The 26,770-nt window shown below is 36.2% G+C and overlaps 1 protein-coding gene across 3 annotated transcripts in view; it reads right to left on the reverse strand.

The window, feature by feature from the left end:
- The window catches only part of NALCN (sodium leak channel, non-selective), a 233,946-nt gene that overhangs the window by 88,865 nt on the left and 118,311 nt on the right, over nt 1-26,770 (reverse strand). For 2 of the 3 annotated variants that reach the window (XM_085306003.1, XM_085306005.1), the window contains exons 11-14: nt 22,665-22,832; nt 16,199-16,390; nt 7,849-7,986; nt 4,328-4,402 (exon numbers count right to left, since the gene is read on the reverse strand). In XM_085306003.1, the coding sequence (XP_085162129.1) occupies nt 4,328-4,402; nt 7,849-7,986; nt 16,199-16,390; nt 22,665-22,832 (573 nt within the window). The remainder of the gene's footprint in view (nt 1-4,327; nt 4,403-7,848; nt 7,987-16,198; nt 16,391-22,664; nt 22,833-26,770) is intronic. The other variant, XM_085306004.1, reaches the window with a different exon arrangement.

A 26,770-nucleotide genomic window follows, 5' to 3' on the forward strand; every position in this document is an offset into this window, starting at 1 on the left:
TTGCCAGAGACCCCCTAGGAAAGCAACAGGATACTATTAAAGAGTATTYAGAAAAAATAAAACCAAAACAGAAAAGCAAAATGAATTGTGTTCACCACAGAGTAGTTCAAAGAAGACTCTAAACTGTATGGAAGTTTAATTGAAAACAAAAGTGTCAGGAGAAAAGCTTTTGGAATATAATTGATTCAAGGTCAATTTCTTACTATTCAAGACCAGATGATATTCATTCAAGACTTCTACAGGAACTCAGATATGACAATGCTAACATACTCACGGTGGTGAACAAGCTGTCACCTAACTAAACTCAGTAACCAGAGGAAGGGAAGTGGCAAATGTGATGCTAACTTTAAAAAAAGGGTTTTTCAGATGGAGCACAGGATACTAAAAAACTAATCAGTCTAACTTCATATTTAGGCAAATTTATAGAAACGCAATAAAATTGAAATAGTAAATATGTGGAAAATGGAGAAAATACAACTTTTGTAGAGGAAGATCATGACTTGTAATCTATTATAACTCTTTTTTGAAGGATTCAAACAACAGATGGTTAATAACAATTCATCTCATGCAACATAGCTGAATTTCAAAAAAGAAAAATCCAAAGTTCTCACAACAGACTTTTAAAGAAATTCTTTAAGTTTCTTTCGCACTTTTGGGCAACAGAAAGGGATCAAAAGACAGGAATACAAGAGAAGAAAGCCCTAACTGTAGTTGATAGATTTSTTCTACCTAAGATCTGTATCATCTGCATAACTGATGCACTAAACATCACTGAAGAGGACAGAGCTGGAAGATGAACAGGATCAATCTCCTATCTACAAGTTAAGGGTCAGCCTGWATTGTTATAGAGGATAAAATTTTTGGATTTATTGTACAAATAGTTCATGACTATAAGCTATAGTATAACTCCCTTTTACTTGACTTTACTTAACTCGAACTATCACAGTGGACACAGCCTAGAGGATGAGACAAATGGTGTATTATGAATGAAGCAAGGAGTTATAAGAACACAAAGAATAATCATGTTTTTAAGTCAGCTGAATAGTGTTTTGGAAAAATAAATTCTATTCTTCCCTGTTCCTGGGTTCCTATGCGATGCTAAGTAAATCACCTAAATCAAACTTTAAAAGGTTTTATGTTTGTTCTACGTACTCATGGGGGATACCATAAAGAAGTCAGCAAGGAGATTAATAGTTCTGTCTTCAGAGCAAAGCTTTAATACTGCGTAGTAAATGCAACATAGGGGTCAAACACTGCACAATATTGAGAAAAAATATTGACTAGTTGCTTATTAAAGTGAGCTCTATGTACTCTTTGCACTAAATGAGGCCAGACTTAACAAAAGAATATTATGTAATGATCTAATTAAAATCTGATTCATGATGTATATCCTTAACTAAATTTGCACAGGCAAATTTAATTCTAATTTACTAACTTCTAATTGCATTATTTTACAACCTTAGCTATAATCATTTATTCATTTAATGTATTTTTTGCTTTGATTTACTCATTTTTTAAGCACATTTACTGAACCAACATCCGTATCAACTATTTACATACCACTTTATATTCTGGAGTACTATGGAAATATGAACCAATTAGTCCTATCTCAATAATCTGAAAGATAAGTATTATTATTATTTTTATTATCAAGATTAGAAAAGGTATTAAGATATACTTAAGAACTATACATCCTAGAAGGAATTATTAGTTAAGTGTCAATTATGACCTAAATATATTCTCCCTCCTTCTTTGAAAATCATTCATTCCTTTATCATTTTAAAATGCTCTGGGCCCCACACTGTACAGCCATTAAAAGCAGGGAAAAAATGCAAACAGGAAGATGGAAATACTTTTGAGAGCATTGCTGTTTCATCATTTTTAATGAATCAGTATTTTACATTAACAATTTGAATGATTTGATTCATCTCATAGAACACCATTCAGCTTTTGTAGATGTTAGAAAATTTTCGTCTGAAAGGGTAGAGATCTACTTCTTTACAGAAATGGTCTTGATTAAAACATAGCAATTATCTCACAATATGCCTCCATCTTATAGTACATTTTTATTGGAGAATTCAACATCACACTGAATTAAAAACTCTTCCTGCTTTACCATCTGAGAGAAGACAACCAATAACTCAGTATAATTGTGCACAGTCACTATCAGCATTGAGCCAGTGATACCAACACATTTACCCCACAAGAAACCTTTTCTGCTTCAGTCACTTAATCAATTCCAGTCATTCCATATGATTCAGTTCCAAGAACCAGTATCTTACCTGCTTTCACCATAAGTATTTTTAAAACAAGCAACATTTACGTATGTCTTGTGTGTGCTCTACTTCTCATACTCTACCCTGAGTGTCTGCTGTAATGGAGACAGGCTTCCTACCGAGCTAACCAGATTGCAGGCTCATGTAGTGGCTTATCATCGTTGCTTTTTGTCCACTAGTTCCAGTGGTGTCCTTTCAATACACAAAGTCCTACTACTGTCATTTCATGAACAAAAGTGTAGAATTTTSGTTTGGTTTATGAATTGAAGAAACTAAGTTTCATGGAAAAGCCACAGGATTTCAAATCTTAAGCTCTTCACTTCAGAAAGTTGGTTTATACTACTAACTCATACAGACATTTTGCTGTTAAATTATCAGTATGATATGACATTGCTTACTCTGTCTGAACATTGCTTAAGACTGCCTGGCCATCCCAGAATCAACTATAAGATCTCTCATTTTACATATGTGAGCTGATTAATTGAAACCCAGTATTTATATTTCTCTGTGTCAGAAAAACCTGCCTCTTATTTCAAATTTGTAATTCAGTACTGATACATAACACTGAAACAKGAAAAACAATACTGAATTCTATAAAGAAGATCTTAAAGTATCTATATAATGTTATTACTTGTTAGTGCCTTGAAGCAAGAGAAGATCTGGAGGTAATATTAGTTTGACACATCCCACACATTCAGTGCAAATATGTGAAACATATAATCTCTAAATTCACAATTAACATTCTTAGGCCACTGAGAAGTTTGTAGAAAATTAGTACACATAATACAAATATAGTAAGTCTATAAACACATCATTTTAGTTTTGAGAGTGAAAGAAAAATAATACAAAAAAGGAAAACATGTTAGAAGTAATTAGCTCCAATGTAATAATTCAAAACAAAATGACTAAACTATCTGGGAGATTATTTTCCAGAAAGTGAAAGAACATAGTCTACATCAAAGGCTGATGGAAAGGTGAACAAAAACAATAAAAGATGAGTGAAAGAAGGCAATAAACTGAGTATTACAAAAATAGTTTCCACACAGTAAGATGTTTGCTATTTTGTGCATGAAATAAGTAAACGTTGAGGATTTTGCTATTCTTTGTGTAGACTAACTCACACCTGTGTATTTATGTAACACACACTGATACCTCGCTTTCTGGTGGTTTGCCTACAAGGTCAAGATGGCCAACATGAGCTCTCTAGTTCCATTTGTCTTATGTGACTGTCATTCTGGGGTTCAAGCACGAGACAAAGGTTTCTAGATAATCTGAATCCACAAATCTGGAGTGTGAACAGAGCAAGTTAACTTTGCCAAGTGTCCTTAGGAATCAGCTAGCAATTCAGTCCWGCCTCCTTTACCCCAAGGGTCTTGTCTATAGACCCTTGCCAGACCCTGTGGGAGGTCTACTGTGTGTTGTACACATCTTACAGCTCACGGCGTTTTAACATGTGGTGCCTACAGTGAGGAAGATTGTCTGTCTTGCTCTAATTAACTTCACTTATAAGAAGCTATGGGAGTTACACACGACAAAAGTTCACTCTCATCAGAATTGGGTCTCTGGTGCTTCACATCCTACTCAGGACTGGCGTAGGGAAGGAAGAACACTGCATTGCTACATGCTTTTCATGCTGTGGTGTAAACACAGACCTGTAACTATCTAGCCTGTTGTTCAACAGTCACGTGATAGTGCCTTCCTGAATATAAAAATAGGCCAAACRACACTTTGCTTATCAATAAGTAGATTATTGACAGATAGTGATCAAAAAGATTACCCAGCAGGGATTATTAAATTATTTGAATTACATGACTATCTAAACTGACTTTCACTGAACATTTAAATCAATTTCTAAATCTCTTGTAATCTCTTAATTTCTAACACAGCGTGACATTCAACTATCTAACTGGCCATCTCTATGGCTATCTACTGCCATTCTCTTCAGTATCTCCTATTTTGTTCATTTTCATGAAGATGTCTCCTTACGAGAACACCAGTACAGTCATACTTTATTGAAAACATTTTCAAGYATAATAAAAACATGTACTTACTTGTTTAAGTTTCTTTAGATCTTCATCGAGTTCCAAGTTGTCCAAAATAACAGCAACAAACAAGCTGAGTAGAATCTACAAAACAATTATTATTTATAAATAATAATTATTTTAAAATAATAATTATWTTTAAAGCTTGCCTGAATTTTCTTAAGAAGTACTATTAAATGCCAGGGAAAATATGAGGGTCTCTGATGTAAGTAGGAGTATTGCCTTTGATAGCTGTTGAACTAATAAGAGCATGCTACTATATGCCTGAGAGCCATTTTGTAAGTAATAAATTGTTTTTAGCCTATCGCACAATTACTACATGAACTTTAAAAAATCAATTCTATGTTTCATGACCAATTCATTATGTATGCTTAACAATATACCTATCAAACAGGAAAAGGAAATTAAATTCATCAGAGATATAAAAACATGAAACATAGAGCAGAATACATACAGTTTACAAAAGATAGTACAGAAGTGATGCAAGCACYCTACACCTTTCCTGCATTCCTAGTTGTTTAAGTGTGTTTGCAAATCTGATCCTATTTGACTTAAGCATATAAATGTCATTTTCTAAATTAAAACAGGCAAATATCTACAAATATATTGAGCTCCTATAGGTAAGCACTAATTTCCTACAGATATCAATAGGAATCTAAGGTCTCTTAAAAGATTACAAGGTTTAGTATTTCTGTGGTCTTGCACCACTGAGTGACAACTGTCCAAATCCTCACTGATTTTCATCCAGAGCAGACACAGTAGCTGTTCACCATTGCTGTAAGTGAAATGTAAGTTTATCTGTCATTCAAAAATACTGGAAAATGATTTGCAACCTATATGGAAGATGAAATTTAAATAGCTTAGTACACCAGACAGAGTTTGAAACTCATCTGTTCAAATGCAGATGTGCACATCTGAGCTGGGTGTCTGGATCTCATTTTAAAGCAAGATTCATTTTCTCTCCATCAACTATGAAAGCAAGAAAGATGAAGAAAGGACTCTCACCCGTGCATTTGTAAAATGTCAGTCTTCGGAAAAAGGAATGTTCTTTTAGGAGAAAACTGGCATAAGCAATATTTTAAAATTTCTACAGCTATTAGAAAAGATGTATTAAATATTTCACATACCTAAACAGTACCTCATGCACATTTCAGTAACCTGCTTGCTATGATCTGTGAAAGTTAAGAAGGCCTTCAGAAAAGTAAAGCAAGACAGAATTTTGATGAAATACATAATCYCTGGAACAAAGCACTTTGATCACTAATTGTTGGTGAACAGTTTTGCTATCATTTTGTTAGAGTTTTAATGTAATTTATAGTATTTTTCTTCTTTAGACACATTACATAGTCTGTGATTCTCTATTACCTGCTGCTCAGAGCACATTAGTTAAGGAAGTATTGTTCCATGCTAAAAAGAAATACAGTACTCATTAAATATATCTCCACTTACAACCTTCCTGCTTTGTGCACATCTATGTATCAAGACACATCAAGACTCTCATTAACTCTCTTTTCACATCAGCAAGAACCAGAGCAGTTACCACAATAGAACATTTAAACCCAAACTTATTATTTGTTTAACTTCCTGCACTGCCATCTTGATTAATAACAGTCTTCACTTCCAAGACAGGTTTTGTTTTCTGAGCTTCAACTTTTCTTTGCCTCTTATTGTGAAACCTATTCATTTCTTTCCAAAGCTCAACAGTCTCCTTTGCCAAATGCCTGCAATTATCATTTCTCAATTCTAATCCTCCCCCTTCTTCTGGCTGATGAGAGTTATTCCTTCATTTGACTTCATTCTTGTTAYTTATTTACTGCTGTTTATTCTTAGATCTCTTCTTTGTTTCAGTAACAGCCCAACCGTTCTCATGCTCCTTCACCAGTTTCATGCTATTTTCTTTCTTTAAGAGTTTTTTTGCCTCCACACAACTCTGTTCTACAGAGTTTCTTCTTTCCAGTGTCTAAGGAAAATCTCAAAACTGAAGCTAACAACTTCATAGTAACAGGTAACTCTGCAAAGTTCTATGACCAAAGTTTCTTCATATAAGCACAATTTATGTGAATGAGAAGAACTGTGTACACCTATGAAACAAAGCAWGGACCATGTAATTAAATAAAAATTCTCTAGAAAAAAAACTGAGGATGTTGCACAGGGAGGTACCGCAGCTCCTGGAATAATAAGTGGRTTACGTGAACAGAGAAGTCCTATATGACTCATTCAAAACAGAGTTGTCATATGAGAAAAAAATGGAGTTCAAACAATGTTCTTTGCAGAGCATCAGAAAAACAGCAGCAAGATTCTCTAACCAGTTACAGTTTTCAAATCCATGACCAAAATCCACTTCCTTTTTGCTTTCCATTCCCACTTCCCAGGAGCTTTAAAGACCTTTTTAGAATGATAAATTGCTATTACAGACCCTGAGGAATCTTCTGATCCTTCCCAGAAGAATAGAAGTCCTATGTATCTGCTGATATGCATATTCATTCAGCTTATTTTTTAAATTTGGCTAAGCATCTCTAAGAGAATCAAATGTCCTTTTATTAAACGGACAGAATGTCAGCCTATGTGAAGGAGCCTGCTGCGTCCACAATTGGCCATTTGACCATTTCGTCATTACAAGTGAAACAGAGCACATAATGAAGTAAAAATAGGAAGCTGGAGGCAAATAGAAACTGTATAAATACAGTTAGTAACTTACATAAGCAGCCAACACTAAGCAAAGAAAGAAAAAGGAATGAAGAAAGTGGAAATACAAATAAGTGCATCCAAACACTATACTAAATGCAAAATACAAAATGAGCAAAAGTAGAGGAGAACTAGGGATAGCTAAAATGATTATTCCCCTAATTGTGCATTTTCTCTGAGTTTGGTATTTGAAATACATACAGTAACAAGCCCTAATTGATGTAAGATTTCCAAAAAGCTGTTTTCATTACCATTTTCTCTAAAGGAAAATGTAATCATCCCATCTGAAATGCATACAGGAAAAAAAATCTTTTTCAGATATAATCCCCATTTCCATGTACATGCAGGAACTACTTTATTAATTCTCATTCTTTTATTGCTTGATATGCTACATGATGTATTTCCCTTGTGTTGATTTTGCATCACACAACAGGAAAGCAATGATTTCTAATTAGGAGTTTGCACCCTGAGGCTTTACACTTCTGACTTCAATTACAGCTGCAAACAGAATGCAATGGAGATTGAGAAGACATTCTACATGATAAATAAAAGCGCTTACTCCACTCTGCAATCATCAGAACTGTGAAGGAACAAGATAGTTAACAAGTATCAGTTTAACAGTATTGGATCTTATGAAGAATACCACAGACCCAAACAAAGGCTCATCACCTTATGCCACATGACTGAGGAGTAAAYTGTACCACATCAAAGAACTAATCCTAAAGCCCTCTATGCTGAAAATGAGCTTCACAATTAGGCTTAACCAGCTGAGTAAAGTAAGACAAGAGCTATGACAGTAATTCAGAACAAAGAAAAGTATAGCACATTTGCATGTCAAAACTTACCAGAGTAGCAAAAAGATGATAAAGTATGAAGTAAATAGCAACTACTGGTGCCCACATATGTCCTACAGCRTTCAGTGTCTGATCCATGACATCTACCCATCCTTCCTGGGTAAGAATCTGAAACATTGACATGAATGCCTGCAAGAAATAGATTAATGAATTATATTAAAATAGTTTCAGAGACACAAGCCTCAAGTTGATTTAATGGAGTAGAAGACTTTTTTTTTTAACTTAAAAGATAACATAAGTGGATTTAAATTTGTAAAGTCAAGTGAAATGCTACTTTCAGAGCAAGAGTTAACCTTGACTGAGATTTAATATTCTGCAACTTGTAAACATACTCCTAGGTCCACTAGCCCATATGAAGCACTCTCTGGTTTCCTCTAGTGCTGATAAAATAGAAGAAATCCTGTGCATTATAGCTTATTGCTTTGAGTGCTATACTGTGCTGTCATTATGCTTATTCTTGAGTGTTAGCTCTCTATAATGTGCCTATCTCTCTAAATGTGCCTAAAATTAACCGTAATTTAACCAGACCATACATTTGTATCGTTTTAACAGCAATAGCGTTCTAGGCATTTCACAAGTGAGATTAACCAAAAAAATAATAATAATAAAAAAAAGAAAGCATGGCCTCAGTTCTTCCATCTGTTCATCTGTTTCATTCAGTCAAATTATTCTATGATATATTAAGTCGTATTCTTTGGGGAAATGTTTCTGTAACATTTTCAAATCTCTAAAACCACGAGTGCACATCAAAAATAGAAGGAATAAAGGAAGTGTTTTAACACACTGTCTTTTGAGATAGGCAATATATGAACCCAGATGAACCCTAAAATCTAGATGTTCTAGGCATTTTAAGCCCCAAACCTGCACTTGAGCCATGTAAAGCAGAAGATAGGCTAAATTTCATCTACTGCCATTTTTTCATAATATACACAAATTTTTAACTATTTATGAAGATCAATACTCAGTATCCATTCACCTAGTCTGAATGCTAGAGATGTGGTATGATTTTCTGGCCACATTTCCGGCCATTTGCAAACAGGCTCAGAGACAGAAAACTGATTAAGGCCAAAGGCGGTACCTGGGACCGAGGATCTCATAATGAGCTTTCTGGAGAAAGCTGAGAAAGCTGCACTTTACAAAAGGGTTGCTCGTAGAACCAGGAAGAAGAAAGAGCCCAAGCCAGGAGTACAATTCATCCGATCAAATGCAGCCATAACCATTACAGGCTTTGGCATTTAAGCTACTCGCTCAAAGCTTATTTTATAGTAATTTGAGAGATATAAGTAGTTTTGTCTCATCTCAGTRTAAATTGAGATGAATCACCTTCTGTCTATACTTCACTGACATCTCAAAACGCATCAATGTAGAGRTTTGCATGGTTGGTGAAATTCATGCCACCCAAAAGACTACAGCACAGACCAGCACTGAACAGAGTTTGACAAATGTGCAAGCATGAAATGTGTATCATATCTAGACACTGATGACTCTGCTCTGCCTTAGTCACAGAAGTTTAACTCTGGTATCTAAGTGGTGCACAGATCTCAATACTTCTAAAACATTAGCTACGGCCAAACTGCTGCACAAATTCTATTGCTTTTGCTTGATATTAAAAATGAATTTATTTTCAGATAGCAAGGATTAGAGCTGGTATCTTACTGAAGTTTAAAACCTACCACAAAATGTGCTGGAAACTGAAATATGATGTTAACAACACAGCTTCCTGTTAATATGGTTCCTCTGATTCAAAGTGTTGATGCAGCTTATAGTGATGAAGAGATATTATAGCTATGCTCAGTGTGGCTGACACCCCAAGCAACAACGAAGTAACACAACAATGCCCTTGGCACAAACAGAACAGAACTATTCTTGTTACATCCTTAATGAAACAGCACCTAGAAAGCCCTTTGCATTAACTTATCCTAAGCCCGAACATATGCTGGAAAACCCCAAAACATATAGACTGGTCTATGCTCTTATAGAATAATACTGTAAGTTTCTTGTTCATTTTTGAATCTGCTGGCATAAATATCTCTGTTTAGCTTCATGTTTATATTAATAATAATGTTAATAATTATTAATAAATTAGTAATAGTAATGTTAATATTAACTATAGACACAGTTTTCTTGAGTTCCCTATCAAATCTGCTGAATTCTTAAAATAAAACAGTATTTTCTCTAAGCAGTTCTTCCTGGTGCAAACAAGACTCTTAAGACTACATCCACACTGTAAATATTGTGGAATTATGCTTCTCAGGGCTAATCTACTCTACAGTAGACTGTTCATGCGCATGTTATATGGCACTTGATCCTGCATCTGCTCCAGGCCCTATGTGGTGTTCCTCTAACTACAGTACATCATTATTATTTGGTGAGGAGARGCTGGTTCCAACTATCTGAAATCACGAGAAGGATGCGGCACAGCTCAGCACACTATGGTTTCTGTATCGTGAAATCAAGAAGGTGTGCTATGTACCTAAAATTTGAAAGGAGGGCCTGTGAGTGCAAAGCTTGCAGGGATGGTGTTGGAGGATGGATAAGGCAGGGACAATAAAAACTGGTGCAGTCTTGCTGTCCAAATTATGTTTTTGTAGTGCCCAACTGGAGACAACTATTGCCCTGTCTGTGCTCTGGGATTGTCTTGGAATTAGCTGGAGCCAGGAGGAAAGTTAAATATTAAGCAGCATCAGTATCTAGAGGCCCGTGCTTGAGCTCAGTGTCTGACTATTTTCACTGAGCACTGGACAGGATCTTAGCACTGAATTTTTTTTCTTCTCTGCACATTGTAAATAGCACAAATTTTAAGATAATAAAAATTGGGTCATGGTATCTCTAGATGATGTCCAGAGGAAGAACTGTACATTTGTACTCTCCCTGGGGCTCCCACACATTTAGCTATTATGAACTTTGCAAACAATTTTCTTGATGATTCTCACACAGAAAAAAAAAAAGAATACAGCTTATTTTCTTATTTCTATTATATTCTTAGCAGCCTCTGAAGCAGGCAGAAGTATAAACGCACTGTTAGACTAAGACCAAGGGGTTTGAGTAAGGCAGAGCTATTTTAGAATTGCTTTTCAGAATGAAATAACACTGATCAAATTTTCAGAGCTGTTTAAGCTTACAAGTCCAAATCACTCATAACGAGCAAACCTAAGGAGTACATRAAATAGATCAAAGCATTCAAGAGATCATACACATTGGGGGATGAAGCTAACTGTAAGACTTAAATTCTTATATCAGCGACATCTTGGCCAAATGTAATGTACTGACTTTTCCTTTGGACACACAGATCTCACAGAGAACAAAAGCTATCATAACCCAGAAGTAGCCCGAAATAGAGAAAACTGCTCACAACTACCTTTCCGTAAATCCTTTATATCAGCTAAAATCTTAGCTATCATCTCATGCGTTTCTGTGAAAGCCCAAACATAGATGCTGGAATTTGCACAGTACCATTCACTTGCATGTTCCAACCAGTAATCTCAGCCTTAACTAGCATATCATTAACTTGTGCCCAGATTATCCCCTGGAGGGGAACCCTTTGAAGCAGTGTCCCCCACAACCRCACACAGAGCCACCTTATACTGTGCAAAATTGTATCACTTTACTAGTGATACATGTTCTTGCAAAAAATCCTACTGAGGGTCTCCAAAAAAAAAAAGAAAAAGAAAAAAGAAAAAAGGCAGAACACCAGCATGTGTTATCTTTGTCTGTAAAATACCTCATGCCTCTCCAGAGAAGGAAATACTGGGAACTTCAGCTCAGGAGAGACCTTCTGTAGACAGAGGAGTACGTGTGAAACAACAGGAAATTCAGCCGCCTTTATATCAGTGCTTGGGGGTAAAGAAGACAACGATCCCCTCAGGGTACTGCAACACTGCACAGCACTAGTCCTCACCTTCCCTTCACAGGCAGGGGTAAAGCTAAAAGAGGCGATCACTGTTTCACTGTACTCAGAGCAGCTCGGGACCTAATRGGGGTCATATCTCACTGGTGTGATAGTCTGCTGAAATAGAAAGAAAGGTAGATGCTATATAAAATAATACAGCCTGCTGCTGGCTTTAAAAACCCCTGGGTAACCACATAATTGAAGCAGTGCAGTATCCTTCATTCTGAATCACATATTCTAGTTTATTGGATTTTTTTAAAATGTATTTTAATTATTTCTTCAAGGWATAAACATATCTCCAGTACTGTGTGGTGAACCCTTCATTACTACAAACAGTATGTTAACTTAGAAAAGATACTCTTTTAGCATAGTAAAAATCTAATCTTCCGTCTAAACAAGAGGCAATGGGCAGAAACTGAAGCACAGGAATTTCYGCCTGAACGTGAGAGTGACAGAGCACTGGCACAGGTTGCCYAGAGAGGTKGTGGAGTCTCCTTCTCTGGAGATCTTCAAGGCCTRCCTGGATGCAACCCTGTCTAACATGCTCTAGGTGACCCTGCTGAGCGGGGAGGTTGGACTAGATGATCTCCAGAGGTCCCTTCCAACCTTACTGATTGTATGGTTCTAAAACAGCTGTTTATAATGGACATAGGTAATAGTATATCACTTTAATACAATTTAAGTATTTTTATTTATTATTTATTTGATTTTTATTTAATATTATGCAATAAAAGTCCTTTATATGACAAAATACTGTTTTTTTAAAAAAAGTAAGGCAGTGTACAATGAGCAGTGTACAATGAGTCTGTGTTTTGCACTCAGCAATCTCCTTCAGAGCAAGATATTTTTAGTTGAAAGGTATACTTCCCACTGTTTATTTTAAAATGAATTTGAAATGCAACCATCTAGCTGACAGAATCAACATCTGTGAAGATAAGACTTAAAGATTTATGCAAATGGTGAATTTCTGAATTAATTTATGCTATAGAAAAGGCTGTCAGTTTGAGTATTTATGCCCTATTACTTAATTAGCTGTTTTGACGATGAAAGTCAAACTACTTTTTTTTTTTTTTTTTTTAAGCGGATGATCAACAAATGTTCAGTTAAATGTACCAGCAGGGGTCACAATTCTGGTATCTTGTCCATCCATTACAGAGGTGGTGCTACATGATTACTACAGAAAAAGTTGGGAAACTTTCATTTGTAACGTACTTGGCTCATAACTGGTCCTTGCTCATAAAATATTATGGACCAAATCCCAAAGGCCTTACTCATCAATGCAGTTCTGTAATAAGTGGTGTTATTTCTGTAAATTAAGTTAACAGGATTTGGGCCAATRCTGTGAAATGCTTGCATTCTTTTCTACTTATGTTGAACTTGCTTTTTTTCCCTAATGTACTAATGAGTGTTCAATAACCCATCTGAGAGCAGAACAGCTATTCTATAAAAATGTGTCAATGAGACTAAGATTGAAACTGCATCAAAGAATTAAGACTATACTGTTTGGTTATTTTAATGGATGATACTTGGAACTAACATGTCATAATTTGAGCCTCCTCCTAGTTCAAGATTGAAAGGAAAAAGTCCTGATTCTACTGAAGATAGTAGATTCTGATACTGACTGATGTCAATAGCAAAAATCCCATTGGCATCAGGTGGGCCTGGATTTCATTTTGTGTTGACCTATTTAAAAGAACAGCAGCTCTCCTAGCTTCGTAATTTATCCAAGACAATGAGCAGTCAATACATGGCTCCAAACTGCATGAGAAACTGTGATTTAAGGGACATGGAAGTTGGAGACACTAAAAATGTGTTTTGATTTCCATACGGTGAATCTTTAAATTTCTTGGTAACTATCTTCCACAGATGCCTTTGAACAGAACTCTCTCATTTCTCTTTTATTTTGTGTGTGGATCTCAGCTATTCCCTGTTTTTCTCAGGGCTCAATATGTGCAGGCAGAAAAGATGTGCAAAAATAGAGATAACAGATCTGCTAAAAAAAGTATAGAAAACATCTATATTTTTATACTTAATATTAGCGATAAAACCAGTCTATTTGGAAAGCTGCAATGGTCAAAAGAAGAACAGCGAAATTTGTAACCATAGAAACACTGAACTTGTGCCTATTGACTGTTGTCAAGAAACCATGTGAAAACATGCAATTTATAGGCATTAGTGAAAGAAGGAGGTCTGCTTGTTCCAAAACCCATACTGTGACCTCCTGTAAGGCACTTAGGGTTTCAAAATGATTTAATGTGTTTTGTCTACTTCAGTGCTGAAGGCACTTTAATGTGCAACCTCAAAATTTAATCTCTAGTGTGATAATTTTTTCGTAGTGCACTTGTCCTCAGCATATTTAGAACTGCAAAAAGTCCACAATAACAAACAGTGCCTGCCATTGCAGCTTCATTCTTGTTTCCCCCTAAAAACCTACAGTACCAAATTCTTCTGATGCAGACCTCCTCCTATCACCTACATTATAYAGTAATCCAAGTGCTTGTTCAGTCACACTTTGAAAATAATTCATTCCGTGCAAACGCCAAAGCACACATTTTGTAAGTGTCTTATTGGAAACTGAYTGAGTGGTATTCATTCAGAAGCGACAGTATTAGTGGGAATTCCCTAACCTTTGCTAGAAAGACACTTTTTAGATGGACATTGTCCTATCAAAATCTTGGACTATAAAGTTTTCCGTGACTCTATTAACTTATAAAGAGTTGCTTCATTAGACTAAACAGGAAAACACATACTGTAAATCATACTWTGAATCACTACGACTAATTGTATATGTATATAAATAGAGAATGACTAAAAAATAAGAAGAAACTATTAATTCAAGCTATCATATAAAAAAGTATTAAAATACTTCAATTCAGTATTACTGGAACACTGCTTTCTTGTTGTAAAAGGTCTTGTATTTTTCTAAGAAACGAATCAGAAAATAGAAAACAAATCAGGATATTTCCTGTTTTTAAACAAATGTGTAATTTGCTGGATGAAGTATTTTCTGCAAATTCACACATATATTTCAATATGTAGATATAACAGCTAAAATTCATTATGAGAAAAATACTTATTGAGGTCTAATGCACATTGAAATGTCCAAAATAATTTAAAAGTTTACTAGTATCTTAATGTATCTCAGCGATGTTTTACTGCAGGTTGATCTTTCTCAGATCATTACTCCTATTCATCTAGTTAAAATCTGAAAATTGTTGTGTATATCTTATTTTAATTATACAATAATAATTCTTTCAGAACTGTCATTGCTGTTTTGCATAAGTAATAARCTAATTCCAAAGACAAATTCCATGATAATTTCAAACTTTTGCAGTTGGAAGTTTGTTTTATAAATTATACATGGGCTTTGGATCCTCTGAGATCCATATTGGGATACCACAGCACAGTGGTAGTATCACTCAGTCTACAGACAAAGGCCTGATTTTGTAAGAAAAACTTGAGTTATATTATCTTTTTTTTTCTTTCTTCAGCTTTCAGAAAAGAATTGCATTGAATTCTTAATGATCCTACAGACTGTTTTTCTAAAATAGAAAGCATGGCATTACATTATTCCCCGTGGGTAGGTATTATTTTGTCTTAGATTTGATAGCTAGCATCCCATGCATCAAATACAGGTTGATAATTACAAATTGTTGCCTGGCCATTTTGTTTGTTAAATTCATGACTCCTGAGGCTGTCTTTGTCATTCTTATTTAATAGCTCCAACCAATGCAGTTTCACTAAAACAGATACAGTGAATAACCAAGCTGGGATAAGAGAAACAAATAAATTGTGACTGGAACCAATCCAGGTACACTCAATTTAATATATTATTAAAGAAATGGCAGTATTTTCATTCAGAACAGTGTGCATTAGTAAATATATTAGCTCCAATTTCCACTGATCTTCAATGTTCTGTTCTGATCTAATGTAATGTCCATAAATCTCCATTATTTATCATTATTTATGCCTCAAAGGCAAACACTTATTTTGTCAGTGCAAACAGRTTTTACAGTCCTGTGCAAAACAGGCATTCCTGTACAAATCAAGGACAATCATTTTCATAATATGAAGATACAAATCATGTGTAGGCATGTTTTATATACATTTTAAGGATATTATTCATGGTTGTGCTCATGAACACTCTTTTTGTACTGTGCTAGACTACTGTTATACCATATGCTGTGCTGTATCACCATCAGTGTGTGTAAATATAATTTCTCTGTATTCCCTCAACAACAGAAATAGAACACCTAAGCCAAACTTCACTACTGAAGGCAGACTGGAAGACTGACATACCCAGAAAATACAACTCTTTTATCTCCATGCAAGTTAATTCTGCTTCATGGTTCTTAGAAGGAAAGTAAGATTGGTAATATAGTAACAAGTATGATATACTAATAATGAGAGAATAATAACAAGCAAGAAGTAATCAATGCTGCTTATACTTGCCCGTGGAAAAGTTGTAAATCTATCCAGTTCTTCCACAAAGCAGAACATTTGTAAACTGATCGCTGACATTACAATTAAAAGGCTGGCAGTAAATACCACCAAACTCCCAAGTTTTTTTCCTGGTCCAAATATCTTATATACAAAATCCTCCAAAGCAGGAGAAATCTTTATAAGTCGAACTACTCTAAGAACCTACAAAGAAAGAGAAAATATCAATGTATTAGTTGTTTCACTTATTACAGTCAGCAACATCAGGCTCACAGACTTCAAGATCAAGAAAGAACGTATAGACTTTTAGCCCAGTAAATATCACGTTGCCATTGCTTGTAACAGGCCACAGGTTGTACGTTAGGTTAAGAACACAAGCCCCTAAGACCTGTGAGAGTTTGTCTTATCTATCTGTCTAGAGATTCGTATTAGCTTTTAACAGCAGTTAGATAATAACCAGGTAGCTATTAAACTGCTTTGTTTTAGCTTCCTGCTTAGCTTTTTACAATTGTGTGGTGTAAAGTTTATTGTTATGTATACATTTTGTACAAACAGATAGTAAAAACAAGCAGTAATTTTGCACAGAATGAACTATCTATGACCCTTCAATAAAATGCAGCACTGAGGAGTACAGGCATGGGATGATAGCAGAGGTCTTGAGAGCATAGGCTCCAAGGCTGTAAACAACTCACTAATGACCAATGGTCATCATGGGAATGCAGCAGGTTTTAGAGGTAACAAGGGAACAATGACACACAAAACACCTCATAAAAAGTGTATTTGCATGATGCAACATAGAATTACAGATCAATGAAGAAAGACCAAGGTTTACAATATATTAACAAATATATAATGAACTCAAGCAGACCCATGAGGAAGAAGAAACTATCAACATCAGACTTCTCCTAGTTAAGGATTTGGGACACTGATAACTCACCATACCCATCCCAAATGAACCTCTGTATGTTAGGACCCAGAGGGACAGAGGAACAGTGAGCAAAACACCAAAGTATAGACACAATTAAGTCTGTATATCATTTTGACTATGTATAATTTGAATTGTGTTTGTATTGTTGTAACTGGAATACCCAGATCTTCAATTGGAATGTGGGACTTAATTAGACTAATAACAACAAAAGTATAACTTTGAATATAAGATATGGTCGTTTTGCCCATACCAAGATTTTGAGTGTAGCAAACTGGGAATTCAAGCAACTTACTCTGTAACTTAGATGCAACAAATTCCTAAGAGGCTGGCTAAACCACTCCAAAGGTTGATCATCATCACTGTTAAAAATTCTTACTTATTTCAACTGGGCAGGGTCCTGAGCAGTCTTTGAAGAAAGCTCTGCTTTGAGGAGGAGGTTRGAGTAGATAACTAAAGGCYACTTACAACCTAAATTTTTCTATGATTCTATGGTGTCTGTAATATCAGGTTACATATTCACATAAAGAAATGCAAACTCTTCTTCCACAGGTCATCTTTCCAATTCAGTGACCCAGAGGGAAATCAGCACAAATTGCCTGGCATTGTGTACAGTATAACCTAGCAAGTTAGATAATGAAATTTATGTTGCTATTTCATCCTATACACAAAAAGGGAAAAAATGGGTGATATTTCTCAATAGGAAATAGCATCTGTGTGCCAGTGATATATTTTATACCTCTCAGTATTTATACTGGCAGCAGAATTGTGAGTTTGTGTCAAACTCTGCTGAGGTCTTACCTAATATCCTGATCCACTTGCTGCTCTTGCCATCACCTCTGTCTGCAGTGTCAGCAGCACTGCAGGTGCTGCTACTGCTGAGTCTACCTTTGTTAAAGCTGCTGATCCTCCTATTCCTGACAGTGATGCTGCCATAAACAGTGCCAGGAACATCAYCATCAATAGAGGCAGTGACAGCAGTTGCTGGAGACAACTTGCAGGAGCATAAGGAGCAAATTAAATTCTATAGTTCTTACAAAGAAAAGGATTCTTTAGCCCAGGGTACATCTTTTATTTCCATGAAGATCATATTGAAACTGAAAGGTAGGAATTACAGTGCAATTATAGGTTGACCTCATATAAAAGTCCAATACAATCACCGTGCTGCTTTTGGAGAGAAAATAGGTTGACRGAACGATGTGGTAGTTGTTCACAGAAAGCCTTCACTGTACCTTACATATTGCTAAGAATGTACATCTTGTATTTTGCATCAAATTCATCTAATCTATCTAACAGTCAGGTGCCCAGCATGAGCTAGTCATCTAGACTCTACTGTCAAAGGAGGGAGAGGGAGAGAGAAAGTCAACACCAGAGAGCAATTCATTTGAAACATACTCAAACCCTAGCGTGGGGTGGGATGAATCATGCTTTGGAAGCCCCTATCTGTCTTCACAGATTATAAAAGGGACCTAGATAGAGAGGTTACACTAGACACCTTAACTTCCAGATCATTAGAAAAAGACGAGATGAAGTCTTTTCTTTCAGGTTCGTTCAGGGCACTGTGATCGCATTACATATAATCTGTGTACGTGACCCTGGTTACCAAGACAGTAGCAGATTGTAAGATTATTGAAACTTTCAGATACTATGAAGAATTAAAGTGCAAACATGGTGCCTCTGTAMATACAAGATCTACCAGCATGTGACTGCTCGTTCTGTTCCCATCAATACTACTTTCAGCACCGACTCCAGTGGRGTGAAGACTTCATATTAGTTAGTGGTTTTCTGAGTCACGTTTTAGATAAACTGCATTGCCCATTTTACTTTTTCCCTTTCCTTTTGGGAGCATTAACTGACCTTTAAGCTACACACTAATYTTATTGATACTATTTGCTGTTTCATTTTTTTTCATTAGGAGACAAATTAAATCTAGCAAAAGTACACTGTAAGGAACATTTATGTATTCCATGTAATTGAATTACAAATTGTATTAAATTTAAAAAATGTAGAAAGTGCACTCTTTGGATTAAATATAAAAATATTTTGCAACCAAATCGAARTGAAAACTACTAAAGAGAAAGCACAGCTTTGTTACAAATAATGGCTGCATCTCTTGGGGTGATGAYTATTTATTCAGAAAAAGACTCAGTAATACTTTACCCACTGAAGTGTACTATACTCTTCAAAATGCTACATGTCAAATTCTGTTGAACTTTCTTCCTACTATGTAAGCTTATTGCAGGCCTCTGCTAAAATACGCAAATTTTGTCATTTCTCCCCTGATTGGGGGGCCTATAGATTACAGCATGGAATGGTGCTTTGCTCTAGGTTATAGATGTTTTCTTTCACAGAGCGCTTTAGAAATTGTTTTGAATGAATGAACAGTGAATGCAAGGAAGATAGGTGGGAAGGTGGAAAGTAGCCAGTACAGTGAAGGGTGAATGGTATGTTGGCAAAAGTATTGATTAAGACTAACAAATAATGCAGACTGAAATGTACACCTAGGAAGACTAGAGAAGCACAAAATACTGCTTACTATCCTGGAATGTGTCAAATAGGACTTCTGTTTTCAGTAACCAGTTTTGCTGGCTGATAAGTAACACATTTAACCTGTCACCATTAATATCTAAAGGCCTGGAGATCTGCCTAACCTCCAGATATACAAATATGAGCAAGACTTTTTGACCTTGGTAAATTTGAAAATGTGTTATCTAGCTTYCCCAGAAGCTTAATTGCTCGGGAATATGGTGTGTGCCTCCCTTACACACTGACATCAAAGGTGAAGGATTTTCCAGCCTTATCATCATTGGTCTCTTAGGGAACATGGATTGAAAAAAGGCAACCTAYATCATTCAGTGCAGTAGGTGTTTCTGTTTGCAAAGTGTATATCTCTAATAAATATATATATATTGACTAATAGATATATATATTGTGAAAAAAATCACACCCTGGTATTATCTGTTAGAACAGCAAGTGCTTTTTTTTTTTTTAACTGAGAAACCTAATTAAATACATTAAAAATATACACGTTATTATCAACATCTGGCTACATCTTAATTATACTTTCAATCCTATGAGTTAGTGATGATCTTACTTATTTAGTCTAATGTGTTTATAATTTATACTTAAACTGCCTGGAAAAAAAATCATCAGATACTAGTGGAATCTGCCACTTTCTGGAGAAAGAAGTCTAACAYGGCGGGCAGGAGACTTGCATGGATGAGCAAGGAGCTCCTGGCAAAATTCAGATAGAAGAAGTACACAGAATGTGGAAGAGGAATAAAAGAATGCAGTCAGAGTATGCAGAGATGCGGCGAGAAAGGCTAAGGCCCATTTGGAATTCAGTCTGGCAAGGGATGTCAAGGACAACAAGATGGGATTCTTCAAATACATCAGCAGCAAGAGGAAGACTCAGGAAAATGTGGGCCTGCTGCTGAATGGATTGAGGCCCTGGTAATGAAAGATACAGAGAAGGCAGAATTACTGAATGCCTTCTTTGCTTCAGTCTTTACCGCTAAGGCTAGCCCTCATGAATCCCAGAGCCAGGAGACAAGGGAGAAAGTCTGGAGGAAAGAAGACTTTCCCTTGTTTGTGGAGGATTGGGTTAGAGATACTGGACATACTTGATCTGTATCCATGCGCCCTGATGGGATGCACCCAYGAGTACTGAAGGAGCTGGTGGATGTTATTGCTAGGCCATTCTCCATCACCTTTGAAAGGTCCTGAAGAACTGGACAGGTGCCGGAGGAGTGGAAGAAAGCCAATGTCACTCCAGCCTTCAAAAAGGGCAAGAAGGAGGACTCAGGCAACTATAGGCCAGTCAGCTTCACCTCCATCCCTGGAAAGATGATGGAACAGCTCATTCTGGATGTCATCTCCAAGCATATGGAGGAGAAGGTGATCAGGAGTAGCTAGCATGGATTCACAAAGGGGAAATCATGGTTAACCAACCTCACAGCCTTCTATGATGGGATGACTGGCTGGGTAGATGGGGGGAGAGCAGTGGATGTTGTGTACTTTGACTTCAGCAAGGACTTTGATACTGTCTCCCATAACATCCTCCTAGAGAAGCTCAGGAAGTGTGGGTTAGAGATTCCAGCGCAGGGCTATGAAGATGATCAGAGAACTGGAGCATCTGCCCTATGAGGAACGGCTGCAAGAGCTGGGCCTGTTTAGCCTGTAGAAGAGAAGACTGAGGGGGGATCTTATCAATGTGTATAAGTACCTGAAGGGAGGATGTCAGGGGGACGGGGACAAACTCTTTTCAGTAGTGCCAAGTGACAGGACAAGAGGCAATAGGCACAAACTGAGACACAGGAAGTTCCACCTGAGTGTAAGGAAAAACTTCTTCACTGTGAGAGTGACAGAGCACCGGACCAGGTTGCCCAGAGAGGTTGTGGAGTCTCCTTCTGTGGAGATATTCAGAACCCGCCTGGATGTAATCGTGTGCAACACGCTCCAGGTGACCCTGCTGGAGGGGTTGGACTAGATGATTGCCAGAGGTTCCTTCCAACTTCAACTATTTTGTGATTTTGTGTGATTCTKTGAAAAACAAACCCATATTTGAAACAACTATAACTGGAAATACTGTGAAGATATTCTGGCCAGTCAAACGATCAGTGTTTAACTTACTGTAAACAACAATTCCTAGAACCCACCAAAAAAGTGAAGTATCTAAGCAGTATTAACCTGCAATTCTTATTTGTCAAGTTGGCATACATGGCAGCCTTCTTCCCTTATCTAAGTTATTAGATAATGATTTTTAGAAGAAAGGCAACACTTTACACCTTTCTTTAGAAATATACAATATAGCACATTGTAATGAATCTTAGCGCTTTCTCCCACAGCTGGAGCAACCCTAAGCATTTCATGGAGGAAGAACGGGGAACTGGCTGGACTGATTAGAACTGGAAAAATTAGAAATCAGAATGAATGAGTGTTTCTTCTTCTCTTCCCCTGCTCTTCTCCAAAGAGAAAACTTAGACCTGCAATAAACACACTTTTCCTTTCGATTAGGAATACTTTAAGCACTACAAAAACAAATTCTAAGATGACTTTACAGAAATAATTTCAGAAGATCCACAATAACTGGAGCCTCTCTGTAGTTAGGGATGCAACTGCCACAGAGATTAAGATATTCAGGAGCATGTGCACTGAAGGCTCAAGAAGAAACCAGAAAAGCAGTGGTGGATCCCATGGAAGGTGAGGCTGTAAACCTCAGGCAAGGCAAGGCTGAATGAAGGCCTGTGACTAAACTAGTCCACAACCTATTGAACAGTGTAGCCTCAGACAGAAATGGGAATTACTGGAAACAGAACAGTAGAGGACTTAAGAAAAAAATACTATCTCTGTAAATCCACCCAAGGAAGGTATTTAAGAACAGACTTAATGGATTTGCTATAATTTTAGAAGTATTCTCAAAATGAGTCACTACAGTGAGACTATCAGTAGTCTGAGAATAGAAGTAAATCAGAGTGAAATATGTACAACAGTAATGCTTTTAGTGGCTGTTTGAATTAATTAGGGTAAAATGTAAAAATAAGCTAGTCATACCTGAAAATATGTAAACTGAGAGTGATAAAGGTCTGGATAAATATGAAGAGTGGTTCCAATTACAAGCAGCAACTCAAACTTGTGAAGAGATGAGCTAATGTATCCTGTGAAACCCAAACACCAGATCTTCAAGAGGGCTTCTAAATCAAACAGAACTGTAAAAGCAACCTAGAACAAAACAAAAAAGAAGAAAGATGGGTTCAAATCACTACGTTAAATTGCAAGTTTCTATGTCATGATGTTTATCAAGGATTTGCACGGCAAAAATATCTCCATAACATTTAGAAAAAACACTGTTAAAAAGAATGAACAGTGAATAATAGATTTGTGTAAGAGATAATTTTTAAGATAATTTTTTGGGTTTTCTAATTTTTGTGATTACATGGTGTTCATTTGTTCTGTGGCAAACTATGAAAACAATTATAGAAATGAAATGAATTTTTAAGTTTAGAGCACTTTTAAAAAAATGACAATCTGATATCTTGAAAGATTTCTGTAATTACATTTATATATATAATCATTAGAATGTATTACTATTGCAAAAACAACTTATGATAATATGATGAAAATTAAGTATGACAAAACACATATTTACTATTCCTTTAACTAATTTGGTCCTATGTGCCAACCAAACTAGGCAAATTCTTAATTTAGTTTCTGCTTTCAAATAGTTGATAGATGGTCTTAGTCATGCTAGGAATTGAACAACCTGACACTCTAATTTTTCAAGAGACATAACAATAAGTGGTATTTATATACAACTAAGACTTTTAAAGCACTGTGCAATTTTTAAAAAGCATAGCCCAAACTTCCTCTTAGGAAAAGAATTACTATCTTATTTTTACAGAATATAAAGGTGAAAGATAGAGAGATTAATTAACTGTGGGCTGTAAAGTCTACTGGATTTGGCAGGAGATAACAAAGTCAGAGACCAGGATTTTAATCCTGAACCTGACACTGGCAATCTCTGAGACTTTTCCTTAGTACTTAAGTTATTAAAGATTTAAACTCTACAGTCCATCAAAAATATAATTATATTTACCAACATCAAAGAAGGATTTTGTGAGATAACTAAATAGTATTTTATATATTTTGTGTGTAAAGGATTCTCAGAAGCAAGAGTGGAGATGGAAACTAAACACTGAAGTGTTCCTGCCCTATGTTCTTTTCCTATACTCACTCCTCTGGTCCACATGGCTGCTGAAGAGCAGGGCTACCAGGTACACTCATATTGTTTCCCCAAGGCATGCAAAACAGCAACCAGGCTTCAAATGTCCTCCAAATGACTAAATCAAGGCAAAATGATTCACAGCACTCAAAAGCATTTTAAATTATGAACGAAATACTATGAAATATTTCTATGAGGTTGTAGGTACACACACCCATGTACATAAATGCATGAATCCTCATATTTCCAAAGAAATTTGGCCAGCTTTTCTGTCTCTGTTTTTATTGTTTGAAGAGATCAGTGAGAACAATGAGCCAAACTTGAAGAAACTACTACATTACATGAAAACCTCCATCTGAAACACAAAGAAAATGTTTTATCTCAAATTCTAAAGGAAAGCTCATTTCTGAAATAAAACACATCTAATTAAGTTCTAAAAGATTCTGAGGGCGAACTAGGAAAAATGGATCAGGAGTAGGAAGCAGCTGGAATTCAATTTCAGAACAGGTGGAATAACAATGCTATTTAAATATACACATACACTTCAGAGTACATAGGCTTCCCATTAGGGATCAGATTAACAAATACGATGTTAAGTGTATTTTAATTTATTCTAAAAAATGTGTGGGCAGGATCATTTGCATTTTACATGCTTGTCAAAGGAATTCAAACCACTAACACTTAAAAATGTATCAAATGGTTTGCATAACATCTGATTACATTTATACACCTGTCTTCCTGCTGACAGAGCTTGTATTTTTTCCTTCCTTGCAATTAATTAGGAAAGAAGATTCAGAATATCTGACTAGAACTTTTTTTTAGGTGTGAAATGTAATACAATTTTTATAGATTTTTATGCTGAAATCACTCCTTTCATTGCTGCAGAGACAGGGGAAAGGCAAGCTTATGTAAAAAAAAGCAATAACATATCTGCACAGGTATAATATTGGGCAGCTGTCATCTACCAGATTGCCAATTTCCCTTTGGCAAAACATCTGTTTGTTCTCACCCTGCATAAGGAAATGAGGATAAGAGACAAGAGAGGCAAAAGASGAGTTACCAGGAATGGATTGCTTCCCTATTGGCTCCATTCAGTCACCTGGAAGTTGCATGGCACTAATGCTGACTTTAGCAACATTAACTTTTGCCAATATCTCTTTAATATTTTTTGCAGTGACAGAGCTCAGTTTCAGCCACCATCCAACAGTGATAGATCTAGTTGTTTTTCTTTATAACCATTGCCTACTTGAAAGCTTATCAAGCTATTGGGAAACCTTAGAAGGAAATTCTTCTAAGCAGAAGTGGGATCAAGGGATGTCTAGACTTTTCCTTACTACCAGATGTGACATTACACTCACTCTTTCCTTCAGCAAGGAGAGGAAAAAGGCTTCACAGAGGCAGCATCAACACAAGGAGACAGACTTACTGCAAAAGGAAACTAAAAGGAAGAATACAGGACCACCAGTTTTGAACTCTGTTTTCAGCCCTCTAAAACAATACTTAGATGAATTTTGCATGTCTTCAATAAGACTTCCATTCTGCAACCTCTTTTAACAGAAGGCAGTATGGCAGTCACATAACAAAAAACATTCATCATTATTCTATCTAAGTACTGAGCAGGTAAAATCAAAGTCCGCAATAACAAATATCAAAATGGGTTTGGATTTGTACTCTTTCTGGGTCCTCAGATGCTGTATTTGGTTGTTCACTCCTCCTGTTACAAGTCTGTTTTTGCTTAATCTACACGGTTGATGTATACAAGTTCAAAGCTTGTCAGATCCTCTTATTACTATTGGGTATACTAAATTATGTAACCAATGGGATCTGGGTTTAGAATTCATCCTATCTTTTCTTTCTGTGTTTAACCTTTGACTCTTTGTCTCCTGAGTCTGTCCTCTCTTTCCAACACAGAAAGTAGGATTTTTTTCCTTGTTACTGCATATCCGAATAATTTAAGTTAGGTTTGTCTACTAAATTCAAATGGACACATTTCTACAAATCTAGGCCACTATAACCTAGGGGTTGCTGAAAGGACCCTATGAGCTATTACATCAGGCCATGTCCGCTTCTAAGATGACCTCTGGACAAAGGTTCAGGGAACAATACATTTAATCTGTCTGGCCATTTCCTTAAACACAGAAAATTCTCACAGCTAGTGTCTGCTCAAGTAAGTTCCCTTCAAAGGAAAAGCTTTCTGCGACCTGGCCTAATGGAAAATACAGAGCAATCGCAGTGCATCCTGCTCAAACCTGTCTCCCTCACCAAGGAAACAAGCCAGCTGCTGCGGAATAGTCTGCACCATGCAAATATTCAGCCTCTTCAAGGCTCTTAAAACAGTATCTTGTATGCCCTGTGCTGCAAAGAACAGGTTTCACAATAATCGAGTAGGAAATGAAAATGGCTTATCAATTTTCCAYCTTTCTCAGGATTTTTTTTTGACTCTTCTGCTCTTTTGATGCTGTATTTTATACCTTCTGCCGTGAGAGTCTCGGGGCTTKTTCTTACTTGATTTTTATCGTTTCTATAGTAAAAGCATCAGAGGTATAAAATCCAGGGAACTTCAAAACTCTTTGCCTTACAAATGAACAGAATACCTTCTCTGTTTCAGATTAATTTAGCTTACACGCTTAGAAATGTAAACACTTAGACTGCAAAGAAAGGAGTTTTCTGACTCCTCCCCAACCAATCAGTATTGTACACTATCCAAAGAGAGAAAAGCCTATTTTGAAAGAAATCCAGACATTGTTCATAGGGCAGAAATATAATATGCTAATCTACATGATGTACTCATCTTGAATTATTAAAACCCTGGCAAGTGTTTCTGTTGAAAAAATCATCTAAACTTCAACTAGACGTTGAAGAGAATATTTCTAGCGCTGATTAATAAAGGCATAATTATACTATATATTCAGWACTGCATCAGAAATAGCACATGCAG

The sequence above is a fragment of the Rhea americana genome, unplaced genomic scaffold (genome assembly GCF_003343005.1).
Source record: "Rhea americana isolate MKP2758 unplaced genomic scaffold, rheAme1 scaffold_23, whole genome shotgun sequence".
NCBI classification, from domain to species: domain Eukaryota; kingdom Metazoa; phylum Chordata; class Aves; order Rheiformes; family Rheidae; genus Rhea; species Rhea americana.